The 18,181-nt window shown below is 39.9% G+C and overlaps 2 protein-coding genes and 1 long non-coding RNA gene across 6 annotated transcripts in view; 1 reads left to right on the top strand and 2 right to left on the bottom strand.

Annotated features, from left to right (window-relative positions):
* The window catches only part of LOC111265819 (N-chimaerin), a 41,187-nt gene extending 34,941 nt beyond the window's left edge, over nt 1–6,246 (bottom strand). Inside the window, exons 1-2 of one of the 3 annotated variants that reach the window (XM_022842756.2) lie at nt 5,162–6,246; nt 2,040–2,129 (exon numbers count right to left, since the gene is read on the bottom strand). In XM_022842756.2, coding sequence (XP_022698491.1) covers nt 2,040–2,055 — 16 coding nt within the window. In that variant the 5' untranslated portion in view covers nt 2,056–2,129; nt 5,162–6,246. Of the gene's footprint in view, nt 1–2,039; nt 2,130–4,063; nt 4,438–4,494; nt 4,655–5,161 lie in introns of those variants that run through there. The other 2 variants (XM_022842754.2, XM_086970655.1) reach the window with 2 other exon arrangements.
* Nucleotides 6,247–7,329: 1,083 nt separating this feature from the next.
* wds (WD repeat-containing protein wds) lies at nt 7,330–9,679 on the top strand. Its single transcript, XM_022842765.2, has one exon. The coding sequence runs from the start codon at nt 7,889–7,891 to the stop codon at nt 8,822–8,824; it is 936 nt and encodes a 311-aa protein (XP_022698500.1). The 5' UTR covers nt 7,330–7,888; the 3' UTR covers nt 8,825–9,679.
* Nucleotides 9,680–14,532: 4,853 nt separating this feature from the next.
* Nucleotides 14,533–18,181, bottom strand: part of LOC111265826 (uncharacterized) — a 30,051-nt gene continuing 26,402 nt past the window's right edge. Inside the window, exons 1-2 of one of the 2 annotated variants that reach the window (XR_002683694.2) lie at nt 15,053–15,530; nt 14,533–14,891 (exon numbers count right to left, since the gene is read on the bottom strand). This is a non-coding gene — a long non-coding RNA (uncharacterized LOC111265826). Of the gene's footprint in view, nt 14,892–15,052; nt 15,531–18,181 lie in introns of those variants that run through there. The other variant, XR_015313207.1, reaches the window with a different exon arrangement.

Raw genomic sequence — 18,181 nt, 5'->3', positions numbered from 1 at the left:
TTCAAGGTAGGCCGTATTTCAGTTTCCTCTTAATGTTAAACACATATTCACATTAATTCGATTCTCGCACAGCGACGAAGTGGGACAATTGCTTATCTTTTTTTTATCAATCCTCTTCTAAATATGTGTAAAATAACAAGGGGATTGAGTACATATGATGCGTCTATACTTCAATATTTTGTGACGGTACGTACGGCCACTATGTACTGCATAGTTCCACAACGTATAATCTCTAGTGGACAAGGGCAGAAACCGAAATATGTGTATGTCTAGGACGTCCAATGACACTGGGTGCCATATCTATTTACGTTCTAGTCTAGGGCAGCTTATCAAGCGCTAGGTTGGAGTAGAGGAAGCGGGCCTTACTCCGACGTGACTAGCGACATAATTCATCAAATATTTTCAACTATATGAATCCGTTGATTGATCTGGATCATACCTAATACGTTACCTGGAATCGAAATAGTATAGATTGTTACATAGAACGACCGCCATTTTCATGTGAAACCAGCCAACGCGCAGACAATGAACAAGCCAACTGCAAACCTTGATCAAGGTCAGTAAGTCCGTAAAATTCGTATGTTTTCATTGTTTGTAGCTTTGACACCGAACTCCATAAGAACTTCCTTCTTGTTCTGCACGATGTCTTGTTTCTTTCAGCAGCCCGCACGTACAACGCAAACTTATCGAAAGTTCACCTTCTTTTTCTCACGAATCATTTGACAATTTGCGTCTAAAATGCAGTGCTGTAATGATGCGACTCGTTGTGCGTCAAGAAGTTAAATGAAACGAAAATTCAAAAATACTACGAAAATCGTCTCGACCAATTTTTCTCTGCGGGCAAACAATGCTACGAGTCAGTTACGCACCAAGCAAAAAGACTGATTTGCTATTGTGGCCACATCTCGCAACTCAATTGATGGAGAAACGCAATTTTTTAGTTCACAGACCACTGACGATGCGGGCGCTGAAGTAGTGTCGTCCGGTAGCTCTTTTTCCTTTCGTAAGTAGCCGGCAACTGGCCCGTTTGATATAGACGCTTGTAAATTGGCGCTGCCCAGACGTCATCTATGGCAGATTGAACGGGATTTGTCACCATCATCGCTGGTTTTACGCACATATGAGAATCGCCTCCTTTCAACTTCCAGCTGCAGAGCACAAATGCCGTCACGAAACAAGCGTCATTTTCGCACTCTACGTTTGTTCTTTCTGATCCAGCTGTCTGCTTAGCAGCACCGATGAGTAACTAAAAAGAAGTCAGTGGCCGTCTTTTGACTCATCAAACAATTTCATCATTTGCAGGATCGGCGCTATAAGGGATCCTCTTTTTACGAGTTCCATGAAAATCAGCGGCTGTTTCCAGATTTCAAGCAGCGTTTATCGACGCGCACGTATGCAACGATGCCGATGAACACCCGCACAGGCAATAACGAGTAAATAGTATGGAAGAGGGTGGGTCTCTGCGCTTGCTATATGAAACCCAAATACGCATAATTATCAACAGATAATTTTAGTAATAGTAATCAGATATGCGTAGAAACTACCGTGGGCTTTGTTTGGCTGGACGCAAATAGACGATCAGTGCATGAGACAATTGTTACGATGCAGGCCGATGCAATATACACTGTAAACGTTTTGGCCAATTCATTAGTTAGGGATTCATAGGCGTAAGGAGTGAACAGACAGAACCCTGAAAAACTAGGCTTGCCGATAGTTGACATTTCTAAAAATCGAAGACGGAATAGCGAGAGAGAACTCTGCAGGGCTTTTTTTGGTAATCATCAATTGCTAAAGTGGTCTTCTCGAGGCAGCGCGTGCTTAAAAGGATACAAATTCACGCAGTATCGTACGTTTCGATTTTCAAATCACAGCTCTGATGCTGCATAGTTCATTTTTTAGCCAGTTATAGTGAAGTTTGTGCTTAAAGCATTGAAATTTCGTTAGACCAACTCCTAGCAATTATATGTACGTCACAGGTGAATTAGATGGGTCGAGAGACGACGACAACAACAAGCAACAAGCATTGGATGCATACTTACCGAAATTTCGAGCCATGTTTATCTTGTTGAGGCTGTCGTGACCTCTAGATGTAAAGAGCTACACTATCACAGACGATGGTGTCACAGCATCTGAAAGATTATAAACGGTAATTTCAAACAAAGCCTTGTGCAAGATTTACTCTAAGGTGTAAAAATAACAATCAGTTACCGCTACCATTTTTTGCGTTTCACTTTTTGTGAAAATAGATTTTTTACAGAAGCCATTTAAATAGTCAGCACACCACTATTGGTTATGACCTCTATTACGTATGGTTTTACTATTCTAATTTTAATCAACCCAAGCAAGCAGTGTTTCGTTTGTTCATGCGTCCCAAAATGGGGTAATCTAAACAATTTTTAAGATTAACCTTTATTGCCCTGTCCCATTGCTTCCGTTCCATGTAGGATACGTATCACGTTCAACAGTAACTGATCGTTTCAGATTAAATGGGTAAATGAGAAAATCTTCTGGACAAAATTTCAGCGAGTATAGGCTATTCTTTTCCGACCCAACGAAAAAAAAAGTTGGTTCTGTTCGCGCTTTGCACAAACTGGATGAGCGTATTTAACGCCGAGGCCAGTCTTCCTATCAACGATACGCGAACCTGGATGAAGCTCACAGTTGCAGATTCGGAAAGTAGGAATACACGTATCAACAAACTTCTGTAAATCTACGCCAAGAGAAAAATCTGCACTAGACTATGTTCTAGGCCGCGATTGTGGGCGACCTGCGCTAGGGCCAACTTATAACAGTGATGCGAAAAATGTGTGGAGCCTCGCTCATGCGGTCAGTGCCGATTCGCAATTATTAGTAGTTCACCAGAAAACACTTCCTGAGAGAATTTTATTAAGTTGAACTTCTATATGGAGAAGGTAGTTCGTTAATACGACTGAATGTACAGCCCAAACATTACTGGATCCGTGCTAGTAACCACGCTTTTATAGATATATCTGCAAGATTCATCCGGTAAGGGCTATGAATGTTCTGAATTTTACGGTCGATATTGACGCCGCCTGCGGATATGACTTTTAGCTAAACTTAATATTTTACTACTAATAACCTTGAGCAAATGGCCTGAATTAAATTGAAGCACATACACTCTATCCTGATTGAATAGTGTTTATTTGTACAACCTGGTTTGCACGAAGAGTACCGCAAATATAGGTATTAATTTCGCAACCTCAACCTTCAAAAAAATTCATTCATTAAGCGATTCAGATGAGACGAAACGATTAAAAGCCTTTTTTCAGGCCCATTTACATCCTGTATGTAATACGGAAAGGGAGTATCTTTCCTCTGCTTTTTTTTTTTTTTCGTATTTCAGACTTGCTCGCTTAATACCTTCACACGAGTTTAACGATTTATTTTTACTTTAATCAGTGCTACTATGGAAATTATTATTATTATTATTATTACTATATTGCCAAAAACAAAATTTCTGTTTAGCATCGACCGTACATAATGCGCGTTACATCGAGAATCGCTCCGTCAACGGCTTAGTAGAAAGCGTGTTACACGATACATTATATGCGTATGGAACTGTTTACATATTTTCCAAAAAGTTGGAAGTTACAAGCGGCACGCTAGTTGAAGCGGAATAATTGTTTCACTAGTACTATACAACTTCTCGCTGTACGCATGTTCATGTATGGCTTAGGATCTAGCCTTAGATCCTAGTGGTTTACGCGTAAACTGTCATCAGTTGTCTGGGGTAACGTATCTGTGGTTGTTACCAGCAAACTGTCGATACCAAAACAACTGAGGCGGCCATTTTGTAATGACAGATTTCCAGCTAACGAATAGCAATGCTTTCAACATCAGTTCAGTACGAGAACTCGCTTCTATAATAATGTAAAGCTATCGCCAAATAACAACGGGCCAAACATCCAGGTGTTAAATAGCTGTTCGATCGATGAAGAAAAATACTACGAAAATTAATATGTTATATTAGAATAGTTATTTTCAAATTAATGAATATCAATATACTGTGCTCGACGCACTGGCAGCCTATAGTGACACATACCGTTTGCGAGCGAGTGATGAGTCATCGTAGGACTCCCTGACTGAGCACTGCTAATCTAGGCTCTTTTCCTTTTATTTTCGTCGTTGCTAAACTAAAATAGCCAAGCGGAAGACAACAGATAACTCGCTAGCAGAGCTCCGTTTTAGATTGCTGTTAACATAAGCAAATGTTTAAAGCGTAACCACCTTCGACGCCAGCAAAAAGCAAGCTTACGTGTGGACCAGTGACAGAGCTTTGCTGAGGACTTTCCACACATCTGTGTGAAGATCGAAAAAACCGGAGCAGAGTACGCGGAACACTTTCTTTTAACGCATCCACAGTTTGAACAAGCCAAATCACATGTCGCATAACTCTGAAGAGCTCGAAGACCATCATCTAACAACTTCAACGTAATATTCCGGCCAAAGAAATGAAAGCAAATAATCACTTACTAGGTAACTTTTCAGCCGAGTTCATAAGGTGAATATCAGGCGGAGTTTCTTCGCGACGGCACATAGCACTGATAACTCCATATAATAGCGGGCACGGAATTGTGGGGGGAGGGGTGGATTGGTGGCAGCCGTCTACTGATTTCACGTATAAGAATGTAGCTATGTGTGTTTACACAAAAGAGGAGGGAGAAAGAGGTAAGTTGGGGAGGGGGTAGAGAAAGGGTGTTCCTGGTGATATTCTTTGCCGCTCGAGTCGCCGGCTGTGTCCATCTTTTCAGATGGAGTGCAGTGCGTTTGAAGTCTACTTTTCCGTTCAAACTAATATTGTAAACATCGATAACGGCTCTTCATTGTCCAAGAGAGCCATATTGATTGCTTTTACAACGACGTTTTTCACGCCTAGTCGAGAATCTACGGAATAGCAAATTATAGTTTCTTATTTGTGCAACGAAAGACGCCTTCAAGTTACATAGTTGACTAGATCAAGGGCGATAAAAAGTGAACAACAAGCTTTACTTGCCTTTGAGGTGTAAATATGAAGATTTCTATCTTTTATTTTATGCCTAGGTTTCGATAGGTCATGCGCCTGCATGTGAGCTTAGTCATGTTGATAAACAGTTACATTAATTAAGCGTTAACAAGCTGCGTTTGCTCATGCGACCCTCACCTAAATACTCGAGTGGATCTTGGTATACTACATCTGAGATAGTCCTCAGTAAACTCCTGAACGACTAGCGTTTCCAAGGAGCTTGATGGTAGAAATGAGCTAGACCAGTGCTGCAACGTTGCCACATAGGAACAATGACCATCGACGAACACAATATAGGCTGAGGCAACATTAGGCTGGCTACTTGCACTTCTCACCGGTGAATAATTATCCTACGCAACGTACGTTTCCTATCACGACTATCTTCAGATAGCACACAAACTAGAAACGATACGGTTCGGACTGGTATTTCCCGCGCGACTGCTTAGACTTCCGTCTCTTTCCCTTTTGTTTGTCGAACAGAATAAACAGCTGAGCGCCGTGTGCGCGCTATCACTTGCTCTCATAAAACACGACAATAACAGACAAATACAGAGTATTCCAGCCGAACAGAAATAAAAACAAGCAGCCACTTACAAGTACTCTCAATACAAGTACAAGTTTTTGATTCGCGTAACTGCTTACGCGAGCAGGGTTGCGCACTAAAGCACCGACGCCTTATACAATGAATGTACTAATGATCACACTGGATCTATCCCAAACCGTTTCGAATTTAAACATTCGCAGGGTTCTTCCTATTTGGTCCAGGTGAAAATAGAAGAAGTACAAGACATTAAATGTTCCGGGTGTCGACGCATCCCCAGGGACACGGTAAGTGGCTGTGAATGATCGGCCATCTGATCTTCTTTCAGATTAAAAAGGGAGCGATCTGCTCTGTGATGGGCGTTTGTTGTTCGGCTTCGACTAGCCTGTGACCCCTGTATATTGCAGGCTACCTCGGAACACTCAATCCTGATCCAACGGAGCAAAAGTCAGCGCTACTGTCTTCCAGCCACTGGTGCCGCCTCAAGCTGCTATTAGTCGATGGGCTGTGCTAATTATCAGCGAACGGACTGATACCTGGACGGTCAAACAAACTAAGAGAGCTAGCAACACTCACAACCACTTTCAAATCGATAGCGGATTTCCGCTTGGAGCGCCGCCAGCCGATGTCGACTCCACCGGATTAGAGCTCCGATATTGTTGTTACGGGCGTTGTGTCGCGGCTGGGGAAAGGGCAAGCGAACACTAGTCGTAGAAATAACAACTATTTCGCTGACTACAAAGAGACGACGAACATATCCGATGCAAACAAAAAGCGACCTTCCGTATTCCTTTGCTACTGGAAAGAGTGTGGCTCGACGGAGAACGGCTTGCATCTGGAAAGAGAATATTCGTTGGTGTCTGCTCATAAATTCAGAAAGGGTGGACATGGGCTTGGTAATCGCTATTATGGGCCTAAAGTACATCGGTCGGTGTGATGGTACGCGCGACTCGCCAACTTTCGCTTTTCAGCGGAGGAAGAGCAAGGGTGGTCATTGTGCTAGTAGAAGAAGATCGTACATCGAAAAGCCTCCATTGCCAGCGAATCAGAACCAGATCAGTAGCAAAACCACTAGAATAATGAATATCGAGGTAGTCTGGACGGGCAAACCTTCAGTCAAAGGGACACACTAAACGACCTATCTGAATATAGGAAGTCATTTTAAAACAAATATGTAAAGAGTTTCGATGGTTTGCTTTTGAGGGGAGAAAGGCAGGCCCCCGAGAATGTGCCATAGAACACCGGCTTGTGGTTGTCTTTTTGGCTTTAGCGGCTGAATTTAGCGTCGTGGACCCCTGCTGATCTACTGAAGTCTTGCAAAGGGCGAGGACCAATTTCTGAGCGGAAGGGCGGAGGTAAAATTCGCATACAGGCGAGCTTGGATGACGGCAGGTAGAAATTGTACGTTGAACTCCAGCAACTTGTAGAATACCCTATTCTATTTTTCTAACACAAGTGCGAGATACAAAGGTGTTTCTTAAGTAGTTAATATCTATCTTGAATAGAACTATTTATATTATTTTTTTTAATAAATATTGAAGAAGGCTTATATGAGGCTGAATGAAATAAGGTTGATTTCGTTCTGTGAAATTTTATCAGCCATCTACTCGTTTCAGCAGAAGATATTCTTAAAATAAGCTTGGCATTAATTAGTTCATTTGATCACAAAAAAGCAAGCCCACCCGCATCTGTCAAACTACAAGATAGTATCGGAAATAAAGCTCGCTAAAAGCTTTACTACGTGATCCAGTTCTATTAGTGATGCAACTGAAATCTTTCCGATAGATGTAATTCAAATTTGCGCGCCGGTTTTGTGCCGTTCGCAGGTCCGCAAGTTAATTTGTAAACAAACGCTGATGCCGCTTGTGGTGCATACTGTACGTGTGGAAGAAGTGAGCCCCCGTGCGTTGCTAGCTAGGGTTAATTGAATTTTGTGGTTCTGTCTTTTCGCTTACGGTTGATTCAGCTGTTCAACTCGTGAACAACGAAGAGCTGTGTTATTTGTCGCGAGACGCTACAGAAACCAAGCACACACATTAAACCGAGTTTAGTGACTGCATTCCAAGGCGCCAACTGGCCGGCAAATCGCGCCCATGCGATTGGCCATAGGCTCGCGTATGGAGCCATTGTAGAGCGACAACAATTGTTTCGAAAAGAGTTTTGTTTGTCTGATGAGTTGTGCGACAAAAACAAATAAAAAATTCGCTCATATTTTGCGCAGTGGTATACATATAGGGGGCCTCTTAGGGAGCAGATAAAGGAAGGCAGAGAAAGTTGTTACCTGTTAAAATCTAGCGGAAAGACAGCGCACGGAGACAAATAACATGTCATCAGATAATTCGCGGGCCCGTCCCAATTATACACTCAAATTCACATTAGCAGGCCATACAAAAGCCGTCAGCTCTGTTAAATTCTCGCCCGATGGCGAATGGCTAGCTTCAAGCAGTGCTGACAAACTGATCAAGATCTGGGGTGCCCGCGATGGAAAATTCGAAAAGACGATCTCCGGGCACAAACTGGGCATTTCTGATGTGGCTTGGTCGAATGATTCCCGCCTGTTGGTGTCAGCCAGTGACGACAAGACACTCAAGATCTGGGAGCATACATCGGGTAAGTGTTTAAAAACGCTAAAAGGCCATAGCAACTATGTATTCTGTTGCAACTTTAACCCTCAGAGCAATTTGATTGTGTCCGGCTCGTTTGACGAATCTGTCCGAATCTGGGACGTAAAGACTGGTAAATGCTTGAAGCCGCTTCCGGCCCATAGTGACCCTGTATCAGCTGTACACTTTAATCGTGACGGAAGTCTAATTGTGTCTTCCTCGTACGATGGTCTATGCCGTATCTGGGATACAGCGTCAGGTCAGTGTCTAAAGACGTTGATTGACGATGACAATCCGCCAGTTTCATTTGTCAAGTTTTCCCCGAACGGAAAGTATATACTGGCCGCCACCCTCGATAACACCTTGAAGCTTTGGGATTACTCGAAGGGCAAATGTCTTAAAACATATACGGGACACAAAAACGAGAAGTATTGCATCTTCGCGAACTTCTCTGTTACTGGCGGAAAATGGATCGTATCCGGCAGTGAAGACAATATGGTCTACGTGTGGAACCTACAGACAAAAGAAATCGTCCAAAAGCTACAAGGTCATACAGATGTTGTTTTATGTACGGCTTGTCACCCGACGGAGAACCTCATCGCATCGGCAGCACTTGAAGGCGATAAAACCATCAAACTCTGGAGGAGTGATACTTAAATTATGATGGCATATTAAATTGAATTTCCGCCGGCTTCAATGCATTATGAAATTTGACAAAAGGAAAAGCCATGCAGTACCTTGCATCGGCTGCACCGGGAAAACAAATAGTGTACAAGGGATATCGGCACTAGAGAAGTTTAGCAGCTCAAAATTACACATGTACACTGTAGTTCCTGCTGCCTTCACCATCTAAAAAATAAATTACATTGGCAATACAATTACATTATTTATGTCATTTAACATGGCAAAACATTGAAGACATTAACTATTTTTGTATCCATAAATTGAATCAATTTAATAGTCAATGTTTTTGCCATGTCGCGGAAAGTAGCATCAAAGAAAGGTTGCGAGATCTTGTTGAAAAAATTGTAAAAACGTGGAGATTGATCACCGGTGTTAAATAAATTGAATTAATGCAACTGGAAGAATACGGTAATCACCCGTCTGGCCAGTCTGCTCCGTATGTCGCATTGTCAAAATAACCCTAAGGTATATTACACTTGAATGTACGATTTAGAGATACCGAACGTGTACATATAAAAAAACCTTGTTGTACTCTCACATCATATATATATATATATATATATATATATATCTATCTATGTATATATATATATAGTCAGACAAATGTATGAATTACAATCGACATTGTGCTGTCACGAAAAACACGAAATTTTCTTCAAGCTTGTATGTTGATCAATACACAATAAAACAATGAAAAATACATTAGGTGATAATTTTCAATTATTATAATGATCTAAATATTTCCTCACATTGTGCTTATTTTGATTTGAGTGAGATAACATCTTCTTATAATAAATTCACTCACATTTTGCTATATTGATCTTTTTACTCTTGATGATTGTTCTCATTTATTGCTCCGGCTTACATCCGTGAGTGATTGCAAAGCGTAAGTAAATTTAATTTGAACCAACTGGTTAGGCATCACTATACATTAATTAAAAGGAGACGAACTGTTAATCCTTGTCGTTAAATATAATACAGATCATTTCTCGTTTAATAAGTAAAATATAAATTCTTTAGAAATGCATAAACAAGAAAATGTTCTTCATTTTTTGTTGCATAGTAGTCTAATTTTAGTTAATCCAAAAAGGAACAGGCTTTTCTGTTCTCACAGTAGTTGCTATAAAGTTAGCTTAATTTAAAGACATTGTTTCGCTTTTACAAGAAACGGTCGCAAGAGCCGTCTGCTTATCAGGCTAGCTACCTGACCTTTGGACAATCTTTTGTAGAAGATTAAATCACTTAGCAGTAAGATTAGTAATGGCCCTAAAAATAGATATTTTGGTAGTTTAGGATTAGCTGGTAATTGTTTAAGTATAAATAAAACAAATTGCTAGAATTATTCAGTTAGAATTTTTTAGAATTAGAATAAGTAGAGCATAAAAAGGACACAGTTATACTTTTAAAGTTTGCAATCTTTGACACTACACTAGGATAGCCATTAGTATGTGAGGCAGGGCGAGACCACTTTTATATTAGGGCTAACATTGTTGCATATCTCCCATGCTTCAATTAGATACATACGATCGACAAAATCTTAGTTTTAACGAAAATCTAATGAAAAGCAAATCACAAAGTCACCAAGCTTCGAAAAACATAAAAACAGTAAGAATACGCTAAAAACTTGGATTTAACAAAACGGTTCGTGTACCCTCATATTCTAAAGAAAGTTTGTTGTAAGCATAATTTTTTGGCGAAATTGAAGTCCTCATTATTGGTCCTCATTAATGGTTTTGTTGCCTTCGCGCCTGCGCACAATCTACGCCGAAGACGTAGCGTAGTAAAGTCCTGTGTTGAAGCGAGTCGATGAAACACGATTATTTCAATTTTTCTACTTTTATGAAGACAGTTCCACCTAAACGTTTGCACTTTCTAATTTCTTTATTACGGGCAAATAAAAATATTCCATCGTTTAAAAAAATAGTAACGCATTTTAAGCACATATTTATATATAGAAGTAGCACCCAGCCACAGTTCGAATGTCGCAAGTAGAACTTCGATAAGCCATGCAAGATGCTTAAACACTGTATGACGCCTGTAAACACGGTTGTTCCCGATTACTGGAGTAATTTGTTTTGATATGGCGATAATAGAAATTAATATTATTTGGTGGTTTCGAAAGTAGTTGTCAGAAGTTTTTTTGACATCTTTCCGATGTGCCAGTTGCGGTTAGCCATCAGTACTATTCTATAACTTAGTATTCTATGTGTATTACTCATTACTGAGCGGTTAAACAATTTAGACCAAACTTGGCGTTTCTACGAAAAAAATTTTTTTTTCGTATACGCTTGTTGTCCAAGACAAAGAGGCTGATGGTTACTAAAGATAAAAACAAATGCAACCGTGATAATATACTTTGTAACCGACTTCCACCCTTTCCAAGAAGAGTGCGTAGTAAAGACAATAGCAACTAATTGAGAGTTAACAGCTTGAGGCACAAAGACATTTCTAATATGTTTGATTGTGCGAATCAATTGAATGACTGAGTCTAATATTATTGCTTGAGGATCCCGATTAATATTTATGGTGTCATAAAAAGCTTTTACCTTTGCAAGCGACGTAGGAACGCATGTCAATAAAGCAACAATTAAATTGAAATTTCAAACAAGTTACCAAGCATATTGGTTCACAGTTTATTAAGCTATCAAGTCACTCACAACGTTACAATAGTGAAGCGCGGACATAGCACAACATTCCGACATTGTGGTAACGCTTACAATATTTAGATGTACATCTCCTGTTTCTAATATGACAGTTTGTAATCCCAAAGAATAACCTGCCTTTTGATACTTCTCTTTGGTGATTTTCATACATCGTCTCATACAAAGTTCAGCATCTATCTTACAGTCACTATTCATGTGGATCGCAGAACAAATAGGAGATGCAGAGATGCCACTCGTAGAAAGTACACGATCCTAATTTTAAACAATTTAATTTCCGTATTTACTGATAACGTCCGAAGTTTTCCAGCCAAGCGCTGGCTGTGACACCTTTTTTGCGTCAAAGTCACCGCCTAACCTGGTACATATTGTAAACGGCCATGCTAGTATTTTGAAACTTATGTTTTTATGTCACTTTTTTTAAATCGGATAGGTATTGCACTTACTCATGTCTTTAATTAGTTTAAATTAGTAGAAACTCTACCAAAATCGTCTGCGTATATAAACACGCATCGTTTAAGTGATACGGAAATTTCTGCAAAAATCATTCGCACATACAATTGTACGAAGGGCAAGAGCGACAAAGAACTACCTTATTGAATCTCGTATAGTAACAACCTATTAATAACTGAAAGGAACGGGTGTTAATGCAGACAAAAACCTAAGACAATCTTAAATGGAAGATATCTATCACTGTAAATACTCGTACACTAAATGCTCTATAACTCCAAAAGAAAGAACAATTCGTTTTTATGCAGGACTTATTAGATTATGATACAGTCTATAGTTTACATCATATACTGCAAGCATACTCTAGGACGACAGCAAAAGTGACGTCGCATTAAGTGAAAAATAAATTGCCCAATAAAACTAAATACGATATGTCTTGTATTTAAAAAAAAATCTTTTACAGTTTTTTCTTTTATCGCAAACCGGAGCGACGAACCGAGCTGATAGTCACTAGCTCTTGCCTTCATTTAATTCAAATGTCGATAGTTAAAATTTCCCTTGTACTGCAGTTTACATTATTTACAGGACACGTCAACGTGCGCAGTTGATCTGAACGGTGTATTACTGGGCTTGTAGATTTTATTAATTAGGTACCAACATAAATTAGCCTGATCTTATAAATCTGTTAAATAGTTTTCTTCATTCACCATGTTGAAACACGCAAGTTGTGTGATGCCTAAATTCGCTTAGTCCCCTCAAACGTCACCGGGGGCGCTCTATCTAACCGGAATACGGCATTAGCATCCAGCGTCGTTCTCACTGAAGTATCCAGAGGGCGCTTTATCTGTCGGCCCCAGTTCACTGAACTCTCTCTCACCCTCGGCCATTGCGGAGCCCCGGAGACTTTTTGGTTGCCCCAGCAGGCTCGAAGCGCTCCCCCACATATATACGACAATACAGTATCTGAATTGAAAACGCCATTCTGCGGAAATCTACGTGAATTTCGAGCTTTTTTTGTCCTTTGCTGTCAATATTACCACCACCAGGATAGCGAGTTATATAGTACGGGAAAAACGGACGTCGTGAACGGAAGAAGTTATTTGGGCTAGTGTGTTCAGCCTCACCGTGTTCGCAATTTCATATTCTGGAAGGTAGCGGAAGTGGTGCGAAGCAAATTTACGTCTAATTTCAAGCTTGTGCTAGCAAATGAAAAAGCTATAGCGAGAACAAGTGGATTTCACCAAACGATCATTAAATCCCCCAAGGTATAACCACGCGACTGTGAATTAAACCGGCAATCTCAAAGGATATACGAGAATTTAATACGCAACCGGTCCTACGTAGGGCCTCCATCGACGTGGTTTAGGCAGCGCAAAAGGTATGTTATATTACACATATTGTTGCCGTCTCTAATATATTAATTTGTAATAGAAATTTACTGATGAAAAACCGGTAAAGCAACGCTCTGGAGAAACACTCTATACTCCTATTAAACAAAAGGTGCGCTAAATTAACCGATACTTAACGTGGGGTTCGGTCAAAGAAAGACGATTAGTCGGATTGTACGTGGATACGTTGGAACTATTTGCAGTATGTCCATAGAGATCGAACGAGCTCTGCAGCAAAGAAATACAAATAGAAGAAAAACATGTTTCACTCGAATTATACAAACTACGTGGAAAAGTGCGGATTTCTATGAGCTGTTGGCGGCACGCAAGCAAAGTCACCCTGAAGGCCCCACTACCGTCTAAGAGCTTTCAATTTATCTTGAATTTTGACACAAGTGAGAAAAAAACAACCTAAGCATGGTCTCCAAGAAGCTAGATCGAAATAAAAGAGCTAAACAGGTGTACGGCTCCTACTTGACTGACGTAAGTAAAACTAAGTATGATTTGTGCTCATTCTAAAAACGCTGTGGTCGATTTCGGGAGAGTTAATGAACATAGACGACCGCATCAAGTGACGTAGAGTTTGCTCAGCTTTTGGCAGCAGTAGCCATGGTTGTTTTAATAATAGTACATGTGACGTGAGTGGAAACACAGGCTGAGGACTAAGCTATATGAGAGAGCAGGGTGCCGATGCCGGCACCGCAACATGGCATATGCTCCGTAAAGCATTCCGCAGAATCATCTTCCTTCAGGTAGTCATCTAGGATAACGGTACTGGAAAAACAGAACACAAATATAAGTACAGCTACTGCGATGGTGAAAGCGAACAGCAACCACGTGGCCTTTCCTTTAGGCTAGACAGAAGGAATCCACAATGTAATACTTATAAACAACCTAAATTTTACCTGGAGTTGCGGAAGATCTTAGATGAAATAAGATTGTCCGATCCATTTGTTTTTCCTTTAACATTCATCTTTTACTTTTCCTTTAACAAGCTTTGGGGAACGTTAATTCGCCCAATATAGTTCAGCGGTTTTGGAAAGTCAAAGATAGCAAAGAGAGTTCTCCCATGTCAGGAGCTGATAAAGTCACAATCCTCGTAATTGTTTTTTAATGCTTAAGTAAAACACATGTTGTCACATTAAATCTCAAATGTATGCATAATAACAAATATGTTAACATATATTTATAACAATATCCAGTTTCTGTACTTTCTTTATTTGATTATATGTATTATGCCGTATATATAAGTCGATAACTTTTGTAAATTGTTAAGGAAGTACAGATGATTGCCATCAATAGCAGGTTTGTCCAATAGTACCAATATAACTTTCTGGATCAATCTGTCATACATCAATTAGCTTGCAAACACGAATCTGTCAGCGGGCTTAGTGGGGAGTTTGACTAGTTATCCTATACGAAGTACGAATTTCGGTGACGTCCATTTTCGTCCAGATTGTAGGGCAGTCTCCGTGGAGCCGTGGTCGCCACGGCCACGGACAGTGGCCATGGCTCCGCCGGGAAACGCCAGACGAATATCTCCTAAGGAGTACAGCAAAGAACACAAAAGAAAAAAATCACTCGTTGGAGCGGTGGTGGCGCCAGCAGTATTGATAACAGAAAAACTGTGTTGGATGGAAATGGCCACGATTCGAAAATAGCAGACAGATATCCTGAAGAAGCAATCAAAAATGTTCTCCTACCATTACGGCGACAACGATGCAGCGTTTTTTTTTTCATTTTAACAGATGGTAATATTGTCGTCGTCTCTTAACGTGTTTGTTTTTATGAACTACTTTTAACTGCATGGCATAGTGGAGACTGACGATCACCGTATTCGCGATGATGGTAATGATTATTGTTTATTCACTTACTCATAACCTCGGTTTGTTGCTAAAGAAGAGTGCGTATACAAATATCTAGTAAAAGCCTTAGGTTGTAAGTTTAAGCGGCTTAGGGTTTCAATAGTCTAAGAGACAATATATTGGGCATTGATCCCCGCAGAGACGGTATTTACGATCTGGACTGGCTCGATGCGGTTCCTTTGTAATGCAAGTTATAGACCCTGCGGCTGAGATCTTACTTTCGAGATACGTGCCACTGCGTTCGTAACTATACAACATCCAACGTTGTCGAACGTGTAAATCCTTGTTGCTGATGTTCCATTCGATTTCGTGGGCGGCATGTGCATTGTTTGATAAATGGATATACTTTATATAAAATACTGATAATATTATATGTAGATATTATTTACATTATCGTGTAAAAGTTGCAATTGCCTACGCAACAGTTAGCGATAACGAGATGAATAGACGAAATTGTTAAAGTGCTGTGTTTTTATAATGAAAAAATGTTGCACAGTAACTCTGCGAAAAGAATCAAACGCGTTTGCTTTTCGATATACTGATTAGGTCCTTTAAAGGTTCACACTAGCAGAGATCAACTCCCCTCATCGGTGTAATTACACTGGACTACAGTTGCATTTCATATCCGATAGTCGCTGATGATGCGTAGTAAAATTGAATCTAGTGAAAAATACTTTTCCATTATACGAAATATCATTGATGAAATGAAAAAAACTTAAAACTATCTTGAACGTAATTGTTTCTAGTATAACTTTACTGGGATTATCGTCTATTAGGTCAGCTAGGTGTAGTTAACTGTGGTATGTTATAATGGTCGAGGAAAAAGGGACAATATCGAATAGTTTGAATAAAACGCGCTGGATATTTTCAAAATTGAGTCTCTTGATCCACGAAACTGAATATGTATGTTGAGCTTCGGCTATATACGAGGCAGTGGTTAACGGTAAAAATAGATTACCTGTAAGGTACCAACATTTGAACTAAGAATGCTAAAACTAGACCTTTATCCCGATTGTAGAAAACGCTTGTGAATAATGACTGTTAACTATATAAACGAACCTGCACCCGCGTGACCCTATAAATGTAATATAAACAATAAAAAGCTTTTAAGGCAGGACAACGAGCCTAGGCACCTGAATTTTTCGCTGTTTGCTGACCAGTGTTAGAGTGAACGACTGAGGAGAACTATTCGCCTGCGACTAAATTGCGGAGTAGGCCCATCAGATTTTAGCATCGGTTAAATGAGATTCGTATAAGCAATATGAAGCTGTTTGTTACATTAGAAGTGTCTCGTTGCTGAATTCTATAAAGGCAGCATTTCCAGTTTAATTCAAATTATAAAATGCTCCGATCTCTGCCTGTGGAACACTAGATGACCAATGTGATTAAATAAACTATAATACCTTATTTATTACGGCTATAATATGATGCTCATGGTGCACCCCATTCATTTCTAGTGACCGCTTCGGTTGATTCCTTAAGCAATACGTAAAACAAGGATTTGTCGAAAAGCGGATACGCCAATGGTTGCTTAGCAGTATAATATAGTCCTATTCAGCTGTAATAAGTAAAGAACGTTTTTTGTTGCTTTAGATTCTTTTTAGCAACATAATACGTACGAGCTTTAAACGTACGAGGGTTCTCCCCTAAGCTACCAGCTATTTCTTGTCTTAGGGTTATTTCGCATTTAAATTTGGCGACATAAGCTAATATGGGCTACAAAATCTATAAAAGTGTGGATGATAGAGCCAAGAAGCTACAGACATAACCAGCTGTACATGACAGGTTCAATGCTTTGACCTTATGCCAATAAAGTGCAATACTCATTCTGATCATATCCAAGGCGCGCGTCATTATTACCAAAATGCCAGTTAAATATAATAAGTAGGAACTTTTCTGGCAGCTGTCTGGCCTCGAATAATGGAATTCGAGAGTGTGAGTTTCAAAATTCGTGTGATACAATGCAGGCTTCCGCTGAGTAGCTTCGTTCTCTGCATCATGAATTAGTCTATCCATACCTAGTTACAGTATTTACAACCATCGTAAAAAAACACACCCTCCGTATGGTAAATATTGTTATCGTTTTCTGGCCAACTAGAGATCTTCAAAATAACTTTCATATGCACACAGCCTACCGTATCTCCTATCTAAACAAAAACATGCATTTCAACAAAATGTTTATTTTCCAGAAATTTAATTTCCAACTCTTATGTTTATTCATCGATCACCGCAACCGTATATTCAATGCAGGACTGAAACTCACTGCTTACTCCTAAAATAGTTCTCTACTCTACAAATAAGCTTTTAATAGTAACCGTACTCCATTCAAAACATTTTCGGGGGATTAGGTACCGGGTTAATAGCTGGCTCAAAAGTATACAGGAGTTCAAAATGGCCGATATGCACAAAAGGTGCAAAAAAGCGCAGGAATTTTGAAAAAACTGACCATCAAAGCTTACCCGAATGACCCAATCAGCAACTGAAATTGTGCCCTCCACACGTTAATATCTACATCTCTATATCGAAAATGATCCTCTGGGTCATTCTGATGAATTTCCGACGTCCTTCAACTCTAAATATTGACGTTGATTTCTCGAAAACTTTCCTCAGATTTTTAGAAAACTTATAATACCGTAGATCATCGATTTGAGATAAAATGAGGTCTACAGTCTTGGTGCAGATGTGTCCCACAGTGCACTTTGGGTAATCGTTGCTCAAACTCCGAAAACGACGCTCTATTATTCGCCATGATGATTTGGTTCTTTTGTTTTCATGGCTAACGTCAAACAGCTTGAGACTACCAGACAATATCAAGGCTATAAACGAGTGCAAATATTATAGATTTGAGCTGGCATTGTCAACATACATCTCTCCAGCCATCAACGAAGCCACTGGTAGTCTGATGTGGATGCTCAGCTCGATGCATACGTAATTTCATACATGAGTAGGCCGTATTTGCTATTGTCG

The sequence above is a fragment of the Varroa jacobsoni genome, unplaced genomic scaffold (assembly GCF_002532875.2).
Source record: "Varroa jacobsoni isolate VJ856 unplaced genomic scaffold, vjacob_1.0 scaffold_1017, whole genome shotgun sequence".
Lineage (NCBI taxonomy): Eukaryota > Metazoa > Arthropoda > Arachnida > Mesostigmata > Varroidae > Varroa > Varroa jacobsoni.
Note: the sequence above shows the minus strand (reverse complement) of the source record. Positions and strands in the feature narration are given on the sequence as shown.

Coding starts and splice junctions, on each gene's coding strand:
- wds (XM_022842765.2), top strand. CDS start 7,889: ATGTCATCAGATAATTCGCGGGCCCGTCCCAATTATACACTCAAATTC.